General features: G+C 44.9%; 1 protein-coding gene across 1 annotated transcript in view; it reads left to right on the top strand.

The window, feature by feature from the left end:
• Positions 1-6: 6 nt before the first annotated feature.
• ACE2 (angiotensin converting enzyme 2) overlaps positions 7-20,543 on the top strand; it is a 33,421-nt gene continuing 12,884 nt past the window's right edge. The window contains exons 1-8 of the mRNA XM_080375287.1: positions 7-7,907; positions 10,924-11,082; positions 13,526-13,619; positions 14,241-14,384; positions 15,734-15,846; positions 16,388-16,496; positions 17,225-17,322; positions 18,826-18,995. Coding sequence (XP_080231413.1) covers positions 7,713-7,907; positions 10,924-11,082; positions 13,526-13,619; positions 14,241-14,384; positions 15,734-15,846; positions 16,388-16,496; positions 17,225-17,322; positions 18,826-18,995 — 1,082 coding nt within the window. The 5' untranslated portion in view covers positions 7-7,712. The remainder of the gene's footprint in view (positions 7,908-10,923; positions 11,083-13,525; positions 13,620-14,240; positions 14,385-15,733; positions 15,847-16,387; positions 16,497-17,224; positions 17,323-18,825; positions 18,996-20,543) is intronic.

Genomic DNA, 20,543 nt, shown 5'->3' on the forward strand with positions numbered 1-20,543 from the left:
ATTGCTGCAAGGTCTTTCAGTCAGGCAGAGTTTTATTGAGGTAATTCACATCCCATCATTTCTAAACCTTCACACTTTTCACATTCTTCGTATGACAGATAGCTACATCGCAGTGTGACCACAATGGATTGCTGTAACTGCAGCACCCTGCAAGAACCCGTGAAAGATTTCAGTGAGAATAGCTTGGCAGTGCAAGAGCAACCTTGAGCTACTGATTAAGAATTACTGTTATCCTGTATTGTACTATATGATACTGAAATAAAATTCACTTGGTATGAAAAAGGGCCAAGCATATCTGGACATACTTCTCAAGGCCTGAGTGAAGGTTCAATTCAGCCCATGGCACTGGACAGCGATTTGAAAACAGATTGAAAGCTTCTGAACAAAACATCAGGGGATGTGGGCTGACTCTGGTGGTAAGTATTTAATCAGTGACTTCCTCCCAGCTCACCTTTTAGCCACTTAATTGCTTTACAGCAGTTTGGTGTAGTTTTCTGCTAATGATGATAGGGGATTCACCCAGAGCATACATCTTGCTTGCCTCTGCTGAACAGGCAGGTACCACACTTAGCAATGCTTTGAAGTCAGTGTTGATACTAGCTCTTTCACTGCAATAGGTACCACTAACTAGGTTAATCAAGGGCACAGTGCTACAGAAGAAATAAATCTCGTTTCTAGTCTCTGTGCAGCAGGATATTACTAGAAAACAAAGAGCACTTTGATTTGGTAAAGCCTGTCCTCCAGAGCCTTCAAATGGTAAGGCGACAATTTATATCACTTGAGTATCTGGACTACATTTTTATGTAACTTTCACCTTCTTTTTCTCTAAACCACCTGCCATTGAACGACCTGATAGTAAACAGGAAAGTGAGTAACAAGCAATACAGACTGTACTGTAAACTACTTCCTGAAACAATGAGTCGGCTCTGCTTTCAGTTACCTTTGTGCCATGCCAATGAATTTGGACACAGGAACATGGTGTGCCTGAGACAGAGCTGTTTCATTTTCAAAAACTGTGTTTGAGAAAAGAGAGGAAAAAAGAATGAAGAAATAAAATTCAATTAGATGAAGCAATAAAGCCAGAGAAATTCTGTTTGAAGAAAATACTCAATGTTTATCACTAGCTCTATATCCCCAGCGAGTCAACATTTCAGGAAGGATGTTACAGTTCTGTTCAGTTTACTTGAGAGACAGTATTGATGTCTAGGCCAAAATAAACGCAAACCATGCATGAGTAAATTGCTTACGCTGTTAGTCATTAGCTACACATTTGGAGTGCTGGGGAACATTGTGAATGCTGTAGTGCCCTCCTTGAATTAGGAACTGCATTGGTCATGACACAACCATTTGCGGTGTGCAACCTTAAGGATTGTATCAACCACAAACTGGTTTTGTAAACGAAATTAGTAGTCCTTGTTTATCGGTGTTTATTTAAGGAAGATTGCAAACTGTGGGCAGATGCTGAAGTCCTTACTTGAGCCATTCTGCCACTTGCTTTAAGGAAAGCTAATGTCTGTCCTGCAAGTTGATGCCTAATCTGTGTTGGAGAAGACTAGACTGAAGCTACTTCTGTCACATCAGAATTCCAGGACAATGTACAAAGTCTTGAGAGAGTCTGTCTGTGGTACTTACCCCTAAACATCTTCCTGTTAGCTCACCATGAAGCTTGGTACTCACAGCTGGACCCAGTATTCCCCTGGGGCTCAGCCGGTGCCTCAGAGCCTGGGGGGGTGACCTCATGGGCCTCTTGCAGACTATATACTCCTATTTGTCTGTCTAGGTATGACATTTTTTTCTGTCATGCTGGCCTTCATCGAGAACCCTTTGCTGGTTATGCCTTCATAAAGGGACACCTTTGTTCTACATTTGGAGGGAAGATATAACTAAAGCTACTTCACTGTTTTTTCTGTTGTTCACAAAAGAGAAGGATGAAGTGGGCACAAGAAACCTCAGGTCAGGAGGTTCCTTCATCACTATGAGAATGAAATAATTACCAAATTAATACCAATCATGGCATTAGCACAAGAACTTCTGGTTCGCTAATGTGGTTCCAAGAACAGGGCATCAGTTTTGACCAAGAAAGGACCATTATCAGATCTTGACAGAAAGAGTTTTTCATGTGTAACCTCCCACATGTGGGAAAATGAGAAATTATTTTAAAGCTTAGGGCAGAAGTGCAACAAAACCATAAAATAACTCCCAGTAAGAAGTGGCAGTCTGTGTTTCTAGATACTCTTAAAAACGTGGCTCAGATGCCCTCAGAAATTTGGTCAGTCCATCAGTGCAGTAACCTAAGGCTCATGAAAAGAGCTGTTTTAAATGTGCCAAGTTTTAACAGAAAATACATTGACCAACTGTCCACAATCCATTAGCAATGAGCAATCTGTGCTTAGTTTTCTACGAGCAGTTCCTTTTGGCCTCTTATGGTATTTGTTTCCTATTGATGTGGCATGCGAGAAGTGATGCGTGCAACAGAGTGACACCTCAGCTTTCTATGCTACCGGACAATGGCTAATGAAAAATTTGCACTGTTAGATATGCCTGATTTGACATACTGATCTTGCTAATTTTCAAATCACATAGAGCTAAAGTATGTTGACAGTGATGAGTGATACACACTTGCCAGCACAAATGTGTCAGGATATTCAGCTCTGTGAACACATTAAGCACTGTGGGTGCACTCAGCATAATGCATTTTCATTTTAACTGGATATTCTGTGGCTGGATTGATGTTTGGATGAATCAGGAAGAATTCCACCTTTATATCACAGATTCAACTTTGTTCTAAGTAAAGTCAGCTAGTTCAGTAGGAACTGAATATAAAAACAAAAAGAAAAGTTTGATTTTGCTAGTCTGTCCTCTTCCTACTGTGTTTCCCTTTCCCTTAGAGGTTGCAACCTGAAGCTATCAAAGCATCTTATTAGCTACAGCAATGGCTAGATAGAAAACATTTAATTTTGGAGAAATGGTGAAAGTGTTCTGGCATTATCTCTCTATCAGCTTCTGCCTCCTATCATTTAGATTTTAATTGCTCCAAATTACAGTGTGTAGCTTTTGTCAGTTGTGGACCAACAGGAATGTTAGACTTCGGACTAATGTTCTCTATGGTATTGTATCTAAACAACATAGTAGATGCTGACGTGTGGACACATGGTCACTGTAAAACAAACTGGGACCACTCACTCCTGCCTTAGTAAAACTGAAATGAGAAATGCGGGTTGCCTAGATGAAAAGCTGTGTTTCACAGGATCAGTACCTTCCCCTTCATTGGTGGGGCCAGGTGGCTTTTTGTAAATGGGCAAGGTGGATGATGGACAAGGAATACATAATATGCTGCCCCTGCGTGGTTCCCTCTCCTCTACCTTCTTAACATATGGTCTTGATTTTGACTGTGGCCTTCAGCAATGACAGTTTATGATATCCTAATGTAACCTGCCAATTTGTACACTCACCTGCCTTCCTGAAAATCATTCCGCTTCAAAGTTTTCTTCTAAACCTTGAAGAAATACTTTGGTTTCCTGATGCTTTGGGCAACTGACAGCATCTTTACACAGCTCCTGATGTTGTCTTCAGATCTGGGGCTTGCCACTGCCCACAGGGCATTTTCCCCCTTGGTGATGCTGAGTGCGCTTTGACTTGGGGAACAGCCACCAGCCTGTGCCTCCCTTGGGGTGCGAAGGAGTGGTGCAGAGGTAACAGCTTCTATTTAGGTCTGAAATCCAGGGAGAAAAGCAGCCTATCTTGGGACAGGAGGTTATGGAGGGATACATAGTTTCAGCTTCGGGCCAGTGGGGTGAAAACCCCTCCCTGCTCTGGGAGGTCACCAGGATATGGCCACACGGCTGAACCAGCTGCAGGAGCTGGTGTAAGGCAGGTAGCAATCCCCCTCACTTCTTCTCCTCTGAGACAGAGGTCCCAAGTGTGGGCAGCAGGTGGGGGGACTCTCTGTGCTCTGCATTGGCCGCCCTGACCTCCATTCCTGCTGGACAACGGGGAATTAATCCAACCAGCAACCGATCTGTCCTGCCTCATTCCTGCAGAGGAAGAGCCAGCTAAGCCCAAACTGCTGATGCTGATGCATTGAGGCTGGCTGCTAGTACGTGCCTTTTGCACAGGACGACGCTGGTCCTGGGTGGCTCAGAGGTCAAGCAGGACAGGCTGTGCCTGCCCGCATTGGGGCAGAGACATCCATCCTCCTCACTGCCACACAGCTCTGCTCCCCACCCAGAGAGCGGACACAAGGGTCCCACGAAATCCCCCTCTTGCAGAAGGGCTCCCAGCATGGGGAAAGCCCCTGCTGCGCGGGCTGAAGGCAGCTGGTGAGCCAGGGAGCCAGCACGTCAGTCCCAGTGCTGGTGGGAGGGCTTTTGTCTGAGAAAAGGCGGATGTCACGCATGCAGAAGGGTTAGTCATGTGGGAAAAAGGCTGCTCAGGGGATTAAAAGGACTATTTGCCCAGCCCCCAGTTTGAAGCACAAGGAAGAGAGGGACAATCTGGGATTGCCCCCCAGCGATGCCCAGGTGCGGCTGAAGCAGCACAGCCCCTCTCCAAGCACTATTGCTGAATCAGGGCAATGTGCAGAGGAGCTGAATCCACCCCTGGGCCGTCCACTGCCTCCATAAAGCCACTTTACGGGAAGTCCTCACAGCAAGGATTTGCCAGGTATTTAACTGATGTGAGCTGCTCTTTGCCAACAGGCAGAGGAGCCGCAGAGAGTGGGGCAGCCGCAGCCCGGCGCAGGTGGCGGGGTGGCTGTCCCATGGCCGCAGGTGCTCCCCGGGGATGATCCAGGCCAGGCAGCCCCAGTGCCGTGCAGCCCCAGCCCTTCAGAGCCCCTCTCAGCAAATCGGTCACCGAGTAATGCTTATGTTCGTCTTTTTTATCCACTAGGCAGAATGACAAAACGCAGCAGAGAGATTAAGCAGTGCTTCTGCCTAGAAAAATGGCCTGATAATGGTATTTTAAGCAATCTTTAGGGTGTGTGGTGCCCAATACGCAACACAGTGGTTTCTTATTGAGGCATGCCCTAAATGCAATTCTGTTATTGCAGTCCTAGTTTCATAGCACAGCTCAGCCAACAACATGAGTGATGAGGCAGAAAACTGCTCTAACAGAGCCAGATCTAACAGATGAACATTGGTGGGCAGCTATTTAAGGAGGTGTCAGACAACTTGGACCCTGGGGACTACCAGACTGGGAGTATCAGGTAGGATCTGGGAGCCACAGCTGACACTGCAGACCCAAGGGGTGAAGGGGAGGCCTGGCACACTGGAGGAGAACGAGCCCGTCTTATCATGTCAAGTTACCCGCAGCCTTTGTTCTGTAACTGTGTCAAACTGACACAGCCATCTTTGCTCTGAGCCAAGCAGGCTGGCTGCCATCACGTACAACGTTATTTGATTGAGACTGGATTTTCACTCCCAGTTGCTCTTCTCCTATCACCCAGTGGCTGCTGCCTTGCTGCCCTTGCTGGAGGTTTGGGTTTCCTGGAAAGGCTTAAGGTATTTCCCTTTCCCAGTTGTTTGCTGTTTCCTTTTTGCTGTGGCACAAGCTGCCTCCATGCTCTCACCAGCTTTCTAGACCAGCCTGAAGGTCCACCCCAAGAAATAAAAAATAAGAATTAAAGTGAATAGTCAACATAGTCCCTGTTCTCTGCTGGAGGAGAAGAAAACATATCAAGGTAATGTCATAATAATGTCATAATGACATAATTCTCTGCTCTGACAGACAGCAGATGAAACAACAACACAAAAACCTTCCTACATTTCACCACGTGACAGTCTCACTGGCAAATCAAGGAATGATGAGCTAGACAAGAATCACAAAAGGCACATAATTATTAAAAAACTGGCTCCATGGTTCTCAGTCAAGAAGAGGGGCCAGTTTAAGTGATAGCTCTCCTGGGCTTTGCTGTATCCTACCCATATGATCTGGATGTGGGAAGAGAAAAACCTATCTTTTAACAGGTTTGTGGCCATTACCAAGCTGGGAGTCTTTTGAAAGATTACAGTTCCAGTGATCATAAAAAAATGGACAAATAGTCTGAAATCAGTGTAATGGACTTCACCCCAGACAGATTCAAAATGCACTAATTAGTGCCACCCTAGAACTAGATGTATAGAGACAAAAAAGGGAACAGCTGAGCAGGGACCAGTGCTACCAGAAAGGTCACAACTGGAATATGAGTCAACGTTGGCTAATGTCGCCAGAAAAAAGGTGTGTATCAGTGAGGTACAGCATGTAAGATGCAGACAGTGATTGCACTGCTGATAATTGATAAGATTTCAGTTACGATCAGGTGTGGAGGAAGCACAGAATGTAGTGAGTCTGGGTGGTACCAAGAGGAGTAATAGGCAATTTGGGGAATGTGACCTCTGGGGAAGGGTTGAATGAATGTTGTTGGCTTTCCCTTGAAAAAAAAACCCAGCCACGATTGTTAGAGGATTGCACATAGATGACAGAGATCACTTGTCCCTGGTTGACAGGATGTGGTTATCAGAAGATATCAAAGCAAGGTGCTTCTTCAAGGTCCCTGGTTTCTGGCTCTCCTTGTTGGGGATGCCTGTTGCTGGTAGCTCTGCTGAGGCCGTGCTGTGTTCAGCCTGTTGCAGGTGGGTGGGCTGGAGCTCCTTTCTTGCGGTTTGGCGGTAAAGGGGCTGATTGCTGTTGTTCCCATGTAGACAGACTCATAGTGGGTTTGGAGAAGTTCTGCCAAGAAGTGGAAACCAGCCCCATACGTGTGGCTGCAGAGTTGAGTCTCAAAAAGCTCCCCCCCCCCCCCCCCCCGACAAACAGACAGACAAACAAACAACCCAAAACACACCCAACCACGTGATCTTGAGCAGAAATAGGCTAATTTAAAAAGTACTAAGGTATTGCCTGTTTGATTACACAACCCAAGCTGCAGTTCCAGAACTAATTCATGCATTGATTTTCCTATTGATTTGCAGTAAGTGCTAGGCTCCCAGCTAGATTAGCAAAGGTATTTAGATATTTCACTGGAGTCATTTTAGTAGTCTTAATCACTTTAGGACTTAAAACCAGTTGATTTATAGTTCAGATTATGTCTCTATGCAGGATGCTGTGATCCCATGAAATCTCTTGCTACTTTTTCTGATAGTTCAGTGAACATGTTTAAAAATCTGGTTTTATTTGCCCTAGTTGCTTTGAAAATGAGGTATGTTCTCCAAATCACTTGGGCTGTGCAAGAGCCTTTTAAAACATGGGCCTAAACACCCAACCAGGTACCCTATGTCAGGCTAACCGGGGTTTCTTCCTGCCTGGGAATTAGCATTCATGGCTTGGTGTTTCAGTGAAGTTTCTAAATATTTTTATAGCTTATCACTAACCTGTTAAAGGATTCACAGATTCTGAGCTACCAAAGACATGGGCAGGCTATAGATAAAGTGACCAGCTGTATCATTGACAGCACATTTGGGAAACATTAACCAAAAGTAAAAGCCTTTTATAAGAAGGCCATAAAATGGCAGGAGTAATTATGTTTTTCCAAAGTTAATCATTGACTTTTGTTTATTTGGCTTTTTATAAAAAACTTTTTCCTTTCTCTCCTACAATGGATAAAACCTATAAAAGGCCCAGCAAACTGGATTCAGCCTTTTTTCTTCCATGCTAGCCATGCTTGAAGGCTGATGAGACAGAGTCTGACAGGGAAGCTTACCTGAGGAAACCTACTTCGTTGGGAGGTTCTCAGCATGGACATGAAGATGTTTGTCCACCTCTGGCTTCTCTGTGGTCTGAGCACTGTTGTGACCCCTCAGGATGTCACACAAGAAGCCCAAATGTTTCTAGAAGAGTTTAACAGGAGGGCAGAAAATATCAGCTATGAGAGCTCCCTCGCCACGTGGAACTATAACACAAACATCACTGAGGAGACTGCCAGGAAAATGGTAAGGGCCCTGTCCTGCGGGTTTTTACTGTTGCTTTAGGAATATGACAGCTACTTTCTGGTTCATTTTGGTTCCACTGAGGTTGGTTGAAGTTGGAGTGCTACTTCTTTGGTAGCTGTGGTTTAGTTTCAGGAGGCTAGAGGGGCTCGCTTTAACGTCGCAATGCCTCACTGGAGGTGCCTGGGCCACTACCAGCCTCTACAGCCTAGGGCTGGTGCCCGGGCTGCCCTCGCACCTCACAGGGATGGCTGGAGCCTGGACTTGTCACTTGCCATCACCCTGAGTCACCCTGGTGAGCCGAGGGAAAAGGCCAGGTTGTACTGCATGTTCGGCCCCACAATCTGAGCTGGATTGAGAGAGATGCCTTCTTCTGCTCAGGGTCCACCACCACCAGTGCCTACCGGCATGGCGTTTCTCTGTGGGGCCCCTTTCCTCTTGGAGAGGGCACAGCCCGAAGGGGATGGTCTTCTCCCAGGGCCCAGGCCAGGCGCTGCCCTGCGGCATGAGGGAATGGGATTTGAATCTTGTGCCCACGTGAGCTCAGGTCTCCCACTTTTCATGAAACTGAACTAACACCAGGCTTTTTACTGACACAGACAATGCCCTCTCTGTTGCTGGAATTATTTTACTTCTTGCTGGATATGCAACATTTTCTGAATGTAGACTTTCTATTAAATGTTTGCTGATAGCTTTACATAGCGGTCCACACCCTTTACCCAGTGGGATACCTTCCTTCCTCGTCATCCCCCATCACTCTTCTCATAGTCAGAGCTGTTGGTAGGCTGCCTGGAGGTATTAAACTGGGAAAAATGAAGTGAGATCACGGAATTCCAAACACCAGCAGTGGAGTTCGTAGTACAGTGGTCTAACACGTTGGTTTGAAACTCAGTTTCTATTTGCAGGAAGGACCACAACATTTGTACTTACGCTATCTTGCAACACAGTTCTCCCTGCTTCTCCACACCAACCTCTAGCTGTCCCAGCCAGCAGGGTCTCTAGGCAAGTGCCATGTTTATCAAGAGCAGTCAGCCATGATCTGGCTGGTTACCGATACTGCCACACCTCAACCTAGCATCTCATAACCTTGAAGCCTTTCAGGGTGAAGAAAAACACCTTGAATTCTGTAGTTGTGTGCATTTTAAAGTTAACTCACGCTTTAGAGAAAAATGATTCAGAGCATAAAAATTAAGCTGAACAACCTACATCTACTTTTGCATAATGGTTTAAGTCTTCCACTTTGTGATCTTATAGCTTAATTATAACATGGTTTAATTATCATATTTCTTAATTAAAGCAAGGAGACTGGTTGCTGGAAGAAATCCTAATGACTAATCATTGTCAATCTGGACTGTTTTCTGGGGCACCAGGTACTTAAACTGTAATGTTTCCAAACACGTAAAATGAAAGCCCCATATAGTACTTTCAGCATTAATGAGATGATAATAAAATACATGAGGAGATACCAGCAATAAGAGCCAATTAGTCCAGTGCTCAGAGAGAACGTTTTCTCTTGCTTGATCTCTTCAATAGCACTTGTAATAAACCCACTGCTTCCCCTCCTCCCTTTCTGCTGGAGGAGGAGAGTTAATGAATACTGTCCCTTCTGGCTCCTTTCCATCCATTTTTCTTGTAAATTGGGCCACGAACCCCATAACTATTCGTCTGACTTAGCAACCAGTTCCTCTAATTGGGGAAAAATGAGACAGCAAGCTAACTTCTTTCCCCTGGCTTTTGCAGCCAAAGAGCCTCTCTTCTGCCCTGCTGCTCCTAAGGCACCTCTCCATCCCTGCTCAGGACAAGGAGTTCAGGAACAGATTTACACAGTGATGCTCTTCCTCTGGGTGTTTATCAAGCTCCTATTCACTGTGCTTTGCAAACTGCTGAGCAGCGTAAGGGCTGTTTGCTCCGCTTCTGTAAAGGGAAGAGTTTGGAAAGCCTCCTGGTGATGGCTGCCTTCCCGCAGAGAGGCTGTATGGGCAGGGGGAGACACGGGGATGGAGCTGCCAAGGGCTTATGTCTGCCACTGCTTCTCTTTGCCAGAGCCTAAAGCAGGCACGGAGGGTCCCTTGCATGGGACGGGACAACCCAGGCACAGCCGGGGCAAAGGCGGTGGCCTTGCCATGTGTTTGTACAGGGGTGAAGCGTGCCTGAAGGAGGTCTTCGGGCACAATATGACACTGGTGTTTCCTGATGCCTCATCAGGGAGGGATGAGCCTTACAGGTGCCTTCTCCACAACGCAGGAAGCTCTGGCATGATCACAATTAATTGAACTGTCCCACAGACCCAGGTTAATTAGTACTGTTCTTGTTGTCATTTGGGTGCTGGTGTGCTAAACTATGTACAAATACATTAAAAAAAAAGTAAGACGTGCCCAAATCCAAATAATGTTCTTACAGTGCTGCTTTGTTCATGGAAATTTGGGAGTTTCCCGTGTCATGTTATGTAACTGCAGCAACAGTAAAAGCAATCTCATGCAAAATATCGAGGTTTTGTGTGCACACTTTAGGTGCCCATTTAGAGCCTCCTATGCCCAAGTATAATCTTTTATTTTCCAAAACTTCAGGAGAAAGTTATACTCTAATAATGTAAAGACTCAATAACAATATCTTGGCTGATGTCTGTCATTGCTACTGAGGCAGAAATGGGGAGTGACGTCTGGTTTCTGTTAGGTACAGGTGGGTGAATAACAGCACTAAGGGAAGCATACGTGGTGATTTAGAACAGCAGGGAACACAGCTAGGTGATGCTGGAGCAATTATAACAAGCATGGTGTGAGAAGACAGTCCTGCTTTTTGCTGTTTCCAAAGAAAAATGGTTATCTGGATGTGTGAATAAAACAAAGCCAAAAAAGTTTGCCAGCTATTTCACCGCGCAGTGCAAGTGCTCAGCCCTCAATCCACAGGTGGTCTCCACAAATGAAGTTATTCCCTGAAGTAATATTTTTGCCCACTGAGTACATTAGGCTGCTACACCCTTTTGGTGGAGTAATTCAGGGTTTGTGTGAACCCCTTTCAGAATGAGGCAAGTGCCAAGTGGTCTGAATTTTACGACGAGGCCTCCAGGAATGCCAGCAGCTTCCCGTTAGCCAGCATCCAGGATGCTCTCACCAGGCTCCAGATCCAGGCTCTCCAGCTCAGAGGATCGTCTGTGCTGCCACTGGAAAAATACCGCAGAGTAAGTTGCTGAATGTAGCTCATTTTCATCAGGTGAGTTGGGCTGCCTCCCACAACATCCCCAAGCAAGGGTGCAGTGCTGTCGCTACCCTGCTTGTCTTGGGACGATGCTGTCTCCCAGCATCAGTGTGGAGAATGTACCTGTACGAGGTGCTCATAGCAGTACAGGGCTCGAGGGGTGGTCTGGCTTAGGAAACTGGCTCCCATTTAAGTCAGTGGTTTTGCAATGTGTAATCCATGCCATGAATTTCAGACGCACACATGTGTCTGAGTTGTCCTTTCCTTGCAGAAATGGTCAGATTAGTCATAAGAGGAAAAGAGGACCTGTGGTTAAGTGCTTGGCTAAGTCCAGACATAGGGTAACGAACAGAAAGAGATGGGTGAAAGGACATTCAATGAGTCAAAAGGGTGGAGGTGGAGGAAGTCCTTCTTTTTCTGCACATGTTGCATTATCGAACTGTGAAAAAGAGGGAATGTTTCTATGTAGCAGGCACCCTGGGATGCCTGAAACTGGGCAAGGTTGGTGACCTCCTTCCACAGAAAGCTGCTGAAGGCCAGCAAGATTTAACAAGATTCATAGCGAGATTTGATATTTCCATTGACAAGTTCATGTAAAAGGCATGTGTTGGAAGAAGGGTTCGCCGGAGTCAAGAAGACGCTCAATATGAGTTATGCATCTTGCTCAACTTTATTAGTTTCTAACACTACTTATATAGAACCGATACACATGCATATTCGTAAAGCAGAAGTATAATTGGTTAGTAGTCTCTAAACGTGCGCGGTTCTCACACCCCTAATTATCATGACTAAAATAAGCATTCTATCCATGTAGCTAATTGTGTTGCTGTGCTGCAGCCTTGTAGTTTGTTACTCCCTATTTTCCCATACTGGTCCCTATCTTTCTTGGCCCTGCACCTGCTTTCCCAGCAGCTGTATCTTGTTACAGCCACGGCCTGTTGGCACAACATAATTACTTGGTCTCAGGATTCAAGAACAGCTCAAGGCTACCTTTCTTGTTAACTTCAGCACAGCAACTTCAGTACAATTCTGATTACAGGCCTGTTCTAATACCAGGCCTGGATTGTGCAGATCTTCAGAGATTCTAAGGCCATGCTTCTGCAGCCATTCTTCTACAGGCATGTATATGCTAATGGCTATATATGGAATTGGAGTAAGCAGATACACAGACTCAAAAAGGATTTATAACCCTTGAGGGTTAAATTATTTTTCTTTTGCTGAAGATCAAATTGAAACACAGCATTGAGTTAGGGGATCCTACAGTCCTGATTATAGAAGGATCCTGAGATTTTTCTGCTAATATCAGCAGTGTTAACCACCATGCAAGAAAAGCAGTGGACTGGCTGGACCTCCCATCTGATCCAAATGAGATGTGTTTCTGGAAAGATGAATTACCTTGGTGGGAATGCTGACAGTTCATACAAACATATTTATTTTGGAGCATAGCATTGACTGATGGTAATGTTGTCTCTGTTGAGGAGGTATTTTCTTCAGTACCTTCCCTGTTTAGACACTTGCAATTTCCTAGATAAATGGCCTTTGGGGCTGAAATTGTTGATTCTTGCTTGAAAAGTGACTTTGGGTACAGTCTGATGGGATTTTATAGGAATATTTAAATATTTTTCACTGATACTAAAATTTCCCTGGGCACCACTTATTTTAATGCTGACAGAGATAAAGTTAGAGCTAGTCGTTAACTGCCTCTCCCACTGACATCTCTATGTAGTGCTGTTTTAAAGCTTTAAATGAGAAATAGCAAAGTCCTAAAGGAAAAGCTAAAAGTGGTACATGTTTTTCTTGAGGTATGAAAACATGAAAACATAAAAAAAAAAATAAAACCAGAGCTATATAGCATAGCTTCTGGGATGAAGCTGAATGATTTCAGATGCATTTGGCCTTCAGCTGACCCAAGACACGAACTGTAACTTCTCTGTAATTGAGTATAAGCAGATCTGTGCTATCAGTGTGACGTGATGTTAAAAACAACTACAAGCAACAGTCAGCCTGGCAGCCTCTGCAGCAGGGGCCCTTTTTGCTGCCATTCAAAACCACGACCTACCTGGAAAGTTTAGGTGGGTCCATGCTTATGGAAGTACATTGCTAAATTTTACTGGTTTATTACTGATGTGTATTAATAGCTCCCTCGTGACAGTCTGTGCTCATTAAATCCAGAGCTCTGTCTGACTGGATATTAAGGACCTGTAGATTACACCCTATATTTGGGAGATAATCTGTCTTTTCCAGCTAGGTCCTAGCTCAGTAATACATTTAGGCAAATTCTTTCATTAATCTCTACTGAGCTTAAACATATGCTTAAATGTTAAGCTGGTGGGTGAAGTGTTGAATTGAGGTCTTAAGGAATTAGCATAATTGCTGTTATTTTGCAGAGTGGGTTTCTAACAGGCTATCTTGCATCTAACTTGCAGCTGGGCACTGTGCTAAATACAATGAGTACCTTGTACAGCACCGGGACCGTCTGTAAAATCACTGAACCGTCTGAGTGTTTGGTGCTGGAGCCAGGTACGGTATTAACCACTGCCCCTATTGTGTCCTTTACACTGAAGGTTCAAGAAGAAAAAGCCCAAGGGTGGCTCCTAACTGCAGGAGAACAGGCTGTAATTTCAACAGATATAGCCTGCTATCTAAAGCTTAGTCATAATTGAATTGCACCTTGCATTTCAGGGCCCTCCAGCGGGTCCACTGCCTGTGAGACATACTGTCTCCTATTTGTAGTAGAAAAATTTGGGAATGACTGCTCAGATTGTGTGACAGCCTGCCTGTCACCTGGGGTTCTCCTACATCACAGAAAGTTTATTTTTTTCCCCTGACACCAAAGTCTTGTTGGACCAATGTTGTATTAACATCAGTCCCAAGAATGCTGCCAGCTTAAGGGAAGCTAATGCAGAGAGTGCATTTAAGGGACTCATGATCTGCTCCGTGTCCCTTAAAGAGAAGAAAGGGAAAACCTTAAATCAGAAAAGGATGTAATAAAATAATGGGATATTTCAGTATATCAAACAGAAAGTGTTTTCTTCTTTGTTCATGAAGTGTCTTTCTCTTTGGCTCATTTGCCTGCTGTGCTAGAAAAATAAAGAGATTCTACTATTTCAAGGGCTAGTACTAATTTTTTTTTTCTGACAGGTCTGGACATTATTATGGCTTCCAGCACAGATTATCATGAAAGACTGTGGGCCTGGGAAGGCTGGAGAGCTGATGTTGCCAGGATGATGAGACCATTATATGAAGAGTATGTTGAACTTAAAAATGAGGTTGCAAAGCTTAATAGTAAGTCACATTCTTTTTTCTTTTTTTCTGGCTTCAAGAAATTAACATACTGCGTTTTTGCACAGTTTGCACAGGAATCCAAACCCATACTTCTTAACGCATTGATGAGTGGCACTTTATGCATAATGTGCTCTTGATGAGCATGTTGCAAAGTGAAAGGCAATGCAGACAGGTGCCATTGACCAGATCAGAGGTTTGCCACCAGCCTGGAACAAATGGGGGAAGACTTTTCTGGCACCTTTCCTAAATGCCGTAACGTATCAGTGCTCTTCATTACACACTACCTTAACCAGAACTGCGCTGCTTGTGACTTACGGGCAAGCACACTCAATTTAAACAACTGAGTGCTGTTGAGTCATGGCGACATCTCCTCTTTTCTATTGGCCTTGACCTTCTTCCACCAGCCACAAGCAGTGGTACATTTATAAGCATTATGCCCTGACTGGAATCATCAGATTTTGTAGACCTGGTCCAGCAGATACAGGCAGGTGATTAAAAAAGATTTTGCGCTAGCAGGAGTGTGCTTCCAGTCAGAGCTCTCCACACAAATCATAGGGAACTGTATTTTCAAGGAACAATGGCAGGTGGCTGCTAATTTTCTTTGTTGGTCTTCTGAAATAGCTTCTGATGTAGTTACATGATCTGTCCCTTGGCCAAACTGCAGCTGTATCACCTACTTTCCTATACTCCTTGTTTTGTGAAAATTGTCAGGCTGGAACTAGACACCAGGAATAAGAAATTATATTCCAAATAGTTAGGCAGGAAAACCCCAAACATTAAGAAAAAGTCATTATGACCTTCCTCCATACCACTAAGGAAGAACCTCATCTATGAGCCATTTCTACTCGGGGCTTGATGGAGCTCAGTGGACTGGAAGACTTAGTGGAACTGGGAGCTGAATTTCAGTCCTGGTGCATACACCTTCCCTGGTGGTTTTCTTGCTGGGGGAGGAGGCTCATATTCAATGTTCACCAGCTTATACCTTCTGTGAAAACCCCTTAGTATCCAGCGTGAGTAGAGGCTGCCCTCCCTCACAGCCACAGGAGCTCCAGTCAGGAGTGAAGATTTCCTTTGACATCCATCTCCAGTTGGAATGATCCTAATTAGCAGATAACCACAACTGCAGCTTCTGCATTTCTTGGAAATCTCATGTACCTACACATGTATGGGATAGAGCCTCGGGGGAGCACTCTCCTTCCCCCTAGACCCAAGAGCACCTCACGCTTTCCTGCTTTGCTTTGGGGTAAAGGCTGCAGGTTTGCATGGTATCAGCAAGGAGCTGCACTGCTCCTGCAGACCTGAGAAGTGCCATGTGTGATGTCCTGATGTGATGCATCCATGCTTTACAGGTTATTCTGACTATGGGGATTACTGGAGAGCAAATTATGAAGCAGACTATCCAGAAGAATACAAATACAGCCGTGACCAGCTGATCAAAGATGTGGAGAAAACATTTGAGCAGGTAGAGCCAGGAACCAGCTCTCACCAGGGTTGTGTTTTGTGATAGTGGTCTCACATATTGATGTTGTGAAGGAAGATCAGACTGGCTCGAAGCTGGCTAACCTCAGTCTACATGGGGTTAACAGATGCTGGAGGACATATATGACATTTTTACCTCTGCAGCCATTCGAGGACCGGCTTGATCCTCTCAGGCCACACTGTGCCAAAGGCTGGGAAAGAGGGAGCTCTGCAGATCTATGTCTGTCCTCCAGGTAGAGCCCATGTGAGGAGGTATGTTTCCCATGGGGTAGACGGTGTCCTTGATATTCTGCATCTGAAATTAGCAATGCTCCCTCCCTTGTACTTGAGCAGGACTTCTGGGGCTAGGATCTGTACTCAGCGCTTGAGCCCCAAGGCAGGGGGCAAAGCTCAGATGCAGGTTTGGGGTCACTTACCTGCTGGCAGAATTTCATCAGACAGCTTTGAGGCTCTCTGTTTAGGAGGAATGAGTAGCATAGAGCAAAGAGAGAACAATTTGTTTGCTTCTCTTCCTCTGCCCCCAGATAAAACCTCTGTACCAGCAGCTGCATGCCTACGTGAGGCACCGGCTGGAGCAGGTCTATGGCCCCGAGCTCATCAGCTCCACAGGATGCCTCCCTGCTCACTTGCTGGGTATGTCAACATGGCCATGTCGCGCAAACCTGACTTTGTACACAGGACAGTCACCTTCAAGGCACATGGGAAGGGAGTAATCTGCTTGTTTGATCCGGATATTAACAAACAGGTTACAGATAAGAGAAGGGGAGAGGAGAAATGGAGAAGTCCCTGGCAGAGATGACACAGGTGCTTAGCAGCAGAGGCAGGTGGGGAAGGCAGGTGTCCTCATCCTTGCTGGAGCTGGCAACATCCAGCTCAAAGCTCCAGCTCTGGGCTGGGATATTTCCCTTCTCTCTGGAGCACTTGTTTTCCTTAGAAATGAGAGTTTCAGAGACCTGTTTTTTCTTTGAAATCTTATCCTAAGCTCACATATTCCATGACTTTGCTTTCAAAGCATGCAACATCAAGCTGCTGTGGCCTTAATATACACGAACATGGCAGTGGCAATCACATGGACTAATAGTATGGGGTGCTCAGTTGTGAATAGAGCTTTAGGAAGGTGATCAGTCCTGAAACTGTGTTGTACCAGAATAGCTGATCTTGGGGAATAAAGGGATTTTTGATCTAAGTTTGACATAAGCGTGCCTTTCCAGAAGTGCTGCCCTCCACATCTGGAACAGACCTGTTTAGATGTATAGGAGTCCCTATTTATGACACCACACAGTTCATAGAACTGGATGGCACTTTTGAACAATACATATTCAATAATTTAAAGTATTTCTATGTTTCTCTCTTTTTTGAAGGTGATATGTGGGGTAGATTTTGGACAAATCTGTATGCCTTGACCGTTCCCTATCCAGCCAAACCAAACATTGACGTAACTTCTGCAATGGTTGAAAAGGTAAGACATGCTTTTATGCGATATGCATTATGCAACAAATCTAGATGATATAAAAAATTATACACCGCATGTCAGCTGCTCTCTAGAAAACCATAGCTGCCCTAAGGCGACACACCACCAGCAAAGCATTGCTTTCTGCATCCTTTTTTGCTCTTCCCCTTAATGTGTTCATTCATTTTCCACTGTACATTTTCCCTTAACTGTTGTCCTTTCTTTCTTCTCCACCCTCTTTGACTGGCTTAATCTTGGCTCCAAGTCAATTTTCCTCAGAGCCACCTATCTGTTAAGAGATGTATTTTGTACATAGAAATATTTCAGGACTCATGGAGTTGGCTGGTATTAAATATGACCTTTGCCAGCCATTACCATAATCAAATAGTTTGTATATTGCAGGGTGGGTTTTTTTGCCAGTCTTGTTTATTTGGATACAGCTAGGAAATTGCAATGCTGCCTGTTATCTTTTGATAACTGCATAGCACCATAAGGTCTGTGTTTGAGATTTGTAGTGCTAACAGCTGTGATAGTACCTTTACCAGACCAAGAACATGGGTGAAGATAACTCTGTAAGTCTTGCCTAAGCTTCATTCCTTTTATAAAATAAAAGGTGATTGGTGGAATTTGATTTTCGAAATGTGATTATTCACCTGAAATCTACCCTCCTCTTGTAGGGAGAACTCCATGCAAATGTTATGCTGGCAAGAGAAAGAATACGTAAATTTGATTGATAAGCAGTTTGCACATGTCACCTCCGTTTTAGAGTACCGACCCCCTTGTAGTCATACATTTGTGTATATTGAGGTACAGTTGTGAGGAGGGAAGTATTATTTACAGAGCCTCAAGACAAAGGCTGAACTCATCCTTCCTGGTGGATGTGCCCTGTTTAGGATTCTCATCCAGCTGAGCTGTCTGCTACCTAAATCTCTGTGAAAACTCATCCCAGTAAATGCAGAGCTCCTGCTATGTAGAATAATAAAAGTGCTGAACAACAAAAATATTCTGGACATTCACAGGCAGTTACAACCTGATAAGGAACTCCTCTAGACACATTTGCCAGGTTGTAGGGTTCTGGCCAAGATCTCCTTGTGTGCTCACCTGCCGAAAGTGCAGCTCCACTCCCTCAAATGAGTTGTCCCTGACTGAAGTGGCTGAAGGGTCAGATCCCAGATCTGACATGCTGCTGACTGGAATGCCTTTTTTATCTTCACTACATTATCTTTTATTGAGGGTTTCTCTGGTCTGGGTCAGGTGATATCTGTTGAACCTCTGAGTGCAGAAACCTATTTTGCTTGCAGGGAAAACACTTAATTCCAGTTCCCAGCAGAATTTACAGAAGTGCCAAAGGCAGACATTACCGTCTTACCCTCAGTAAGTCAGGTGCTGATCTCTGGGAGATAAATATGTCACTGGGGGATAAATATGAAGTCAGCTGTCCTGCATTAATCCGACCATCGGGTACAGGCTCTGTGCAGAAGCAGCAGTTAATGGTGGCACTGTCTCTCTCAGAAATGGGATGCAGTGAAAATATTCAAAGCTGCTGAAGCCTTCTTCACCTCCATTGGCCTTGAGAAAATGACCGAGGGCTTCTGGAATAACTCCATGCTCACAGAGCCGACTGACAACAGGAAGGTTGCTTGCCATCCTACGGCGTGGGATCTGGGGAAAAATGACTACAGGTACTGTAATTACTATGACCACTTGTCATGGTTCAGCTCCAGCCAGCAACCAAGCCCCACACAGCTGCTCACTCACTCCCACTCACAGTGGATGGGGGAGAGAATCAGAAGAGTAAAAGTGAGAAAACTCATCAGCTGAGATAAAGAGAGTTTAATAGGTAAAGCAAAAGCTGCGCATGCCAGCAAAGCAAAATCAGGAATTCATTCACTGCTTCCCATGGGCAGGCAGGTGTTCAGCCATCCCCAGGAAAGCCGGGCTCCATCACATGTAGCGGTTATGTGGGAAGACAAATGCCATCAGTCCAAATGTCCCCCCCTTCCTTCTTTGTCCCCCAGGCTTTCATTGCTGAGCATGATGCCATATGGCATGGGATATCTCTTTAGTCAGTCGGGGTCAGCTGTCCTGGCTCTGCCCCCTCCCAGCCTCTTGTGCACCCCCAGCCTGCTCGCTGGTGGGATGGGGTGAGAAGCAGAAGATGCTTTGGCTCTGTGTAAGCGCTGCTCAGCAGTAAATAAAACATCTCTGCATTATCAACACTGTTTTCAGCACAAATTCAAAACATAGCCCCATACTAGGTACTGTGATGAAAAATACCTCTACCCCAGACAAAACCAGCACACTCCTTTTTATACCATCTGCTAGAACATTTATATTTTCACTGAAGGTGCACCATGCTGGTTTAAGTTATAATTTTTCCCCCTTTTTTTTTTTTTTATTTTCTGGCTGATAAGAGATGAGGACAAGAAAGCAGGGATCCTGTGGGACTGTAAACCTTTCTGTGTAATTTTTTTCTGTGAAGATCTAAGGATTACTCTCAAATTTAATCAGAGAATTGACTTATTTAGGTGAATCAGAGAAATAATGACTTATGTTCTCGGGCTTAAGGAATAAGCAGAAATGTGGGTGCTTGTGGATATCAGTGAGATCTGTGGACACCTGCACATTCTGCAGGAATGGCACAGGGACCCTGGGTAGCAAGTGAAAACCTCCTGAGAGCCCACTGTCTATCTTTAGCAGATATATCCAGTTTCATGAAAATCCATCTCTCTCTTCCATATTTGGGAAAGGAGAGGGACAGCAAGTTCCTACACAATGAAGTCTCCTGGGGCAAGTTCTGTTTCCTCTTTCAGTCCCTGCAGTTACCTGGGGAGAGAGGGTAGTCCCCGGAAAAGCCCTAGTGAAAGCTACTAGCCTTGCACCTCGCTCCTCAGCAGTCTGGGGAAGGTGAAAGGAAACAGTATTGGGAAGAAATTCCTTTATTAAATAGTACCTACACAAGGGTGAAGGAGCAGGAGTCACTGACATGCAGTTTTTAAAATATTTAATATTAACTATCTGCCTAAGTTTGACAGTGAGTGTCAGATGGCCAAGTGCCAGAGAGCAGCTGCTTCTCACAAAACAGCAATTTTCTGTAACTCCCAGCACAACTTCAACGCGGCTGAAAGTGTTTTTCTAAGTTCCCCTCTGAGTCTGGCTCTTGCAGGAGGAACTGCAAGGATGCGGCTGCCCGGGTTTGGTGAGGGGCGAGGGGCTGCTTTGTGCCGCAG

The sequence above is a fragment of the Falco punctatus genome (assembly GCF_963210335.1).
Source record: "Falco punctatus genome assembly, chromosome: 2".
Classification (NCBI taxonomy): domain Eukaryota; kingdom Metazoa; phylum Chordata; class Aves; order Falconiformes; family Falconidae; genus Falco; species Falco punctatus.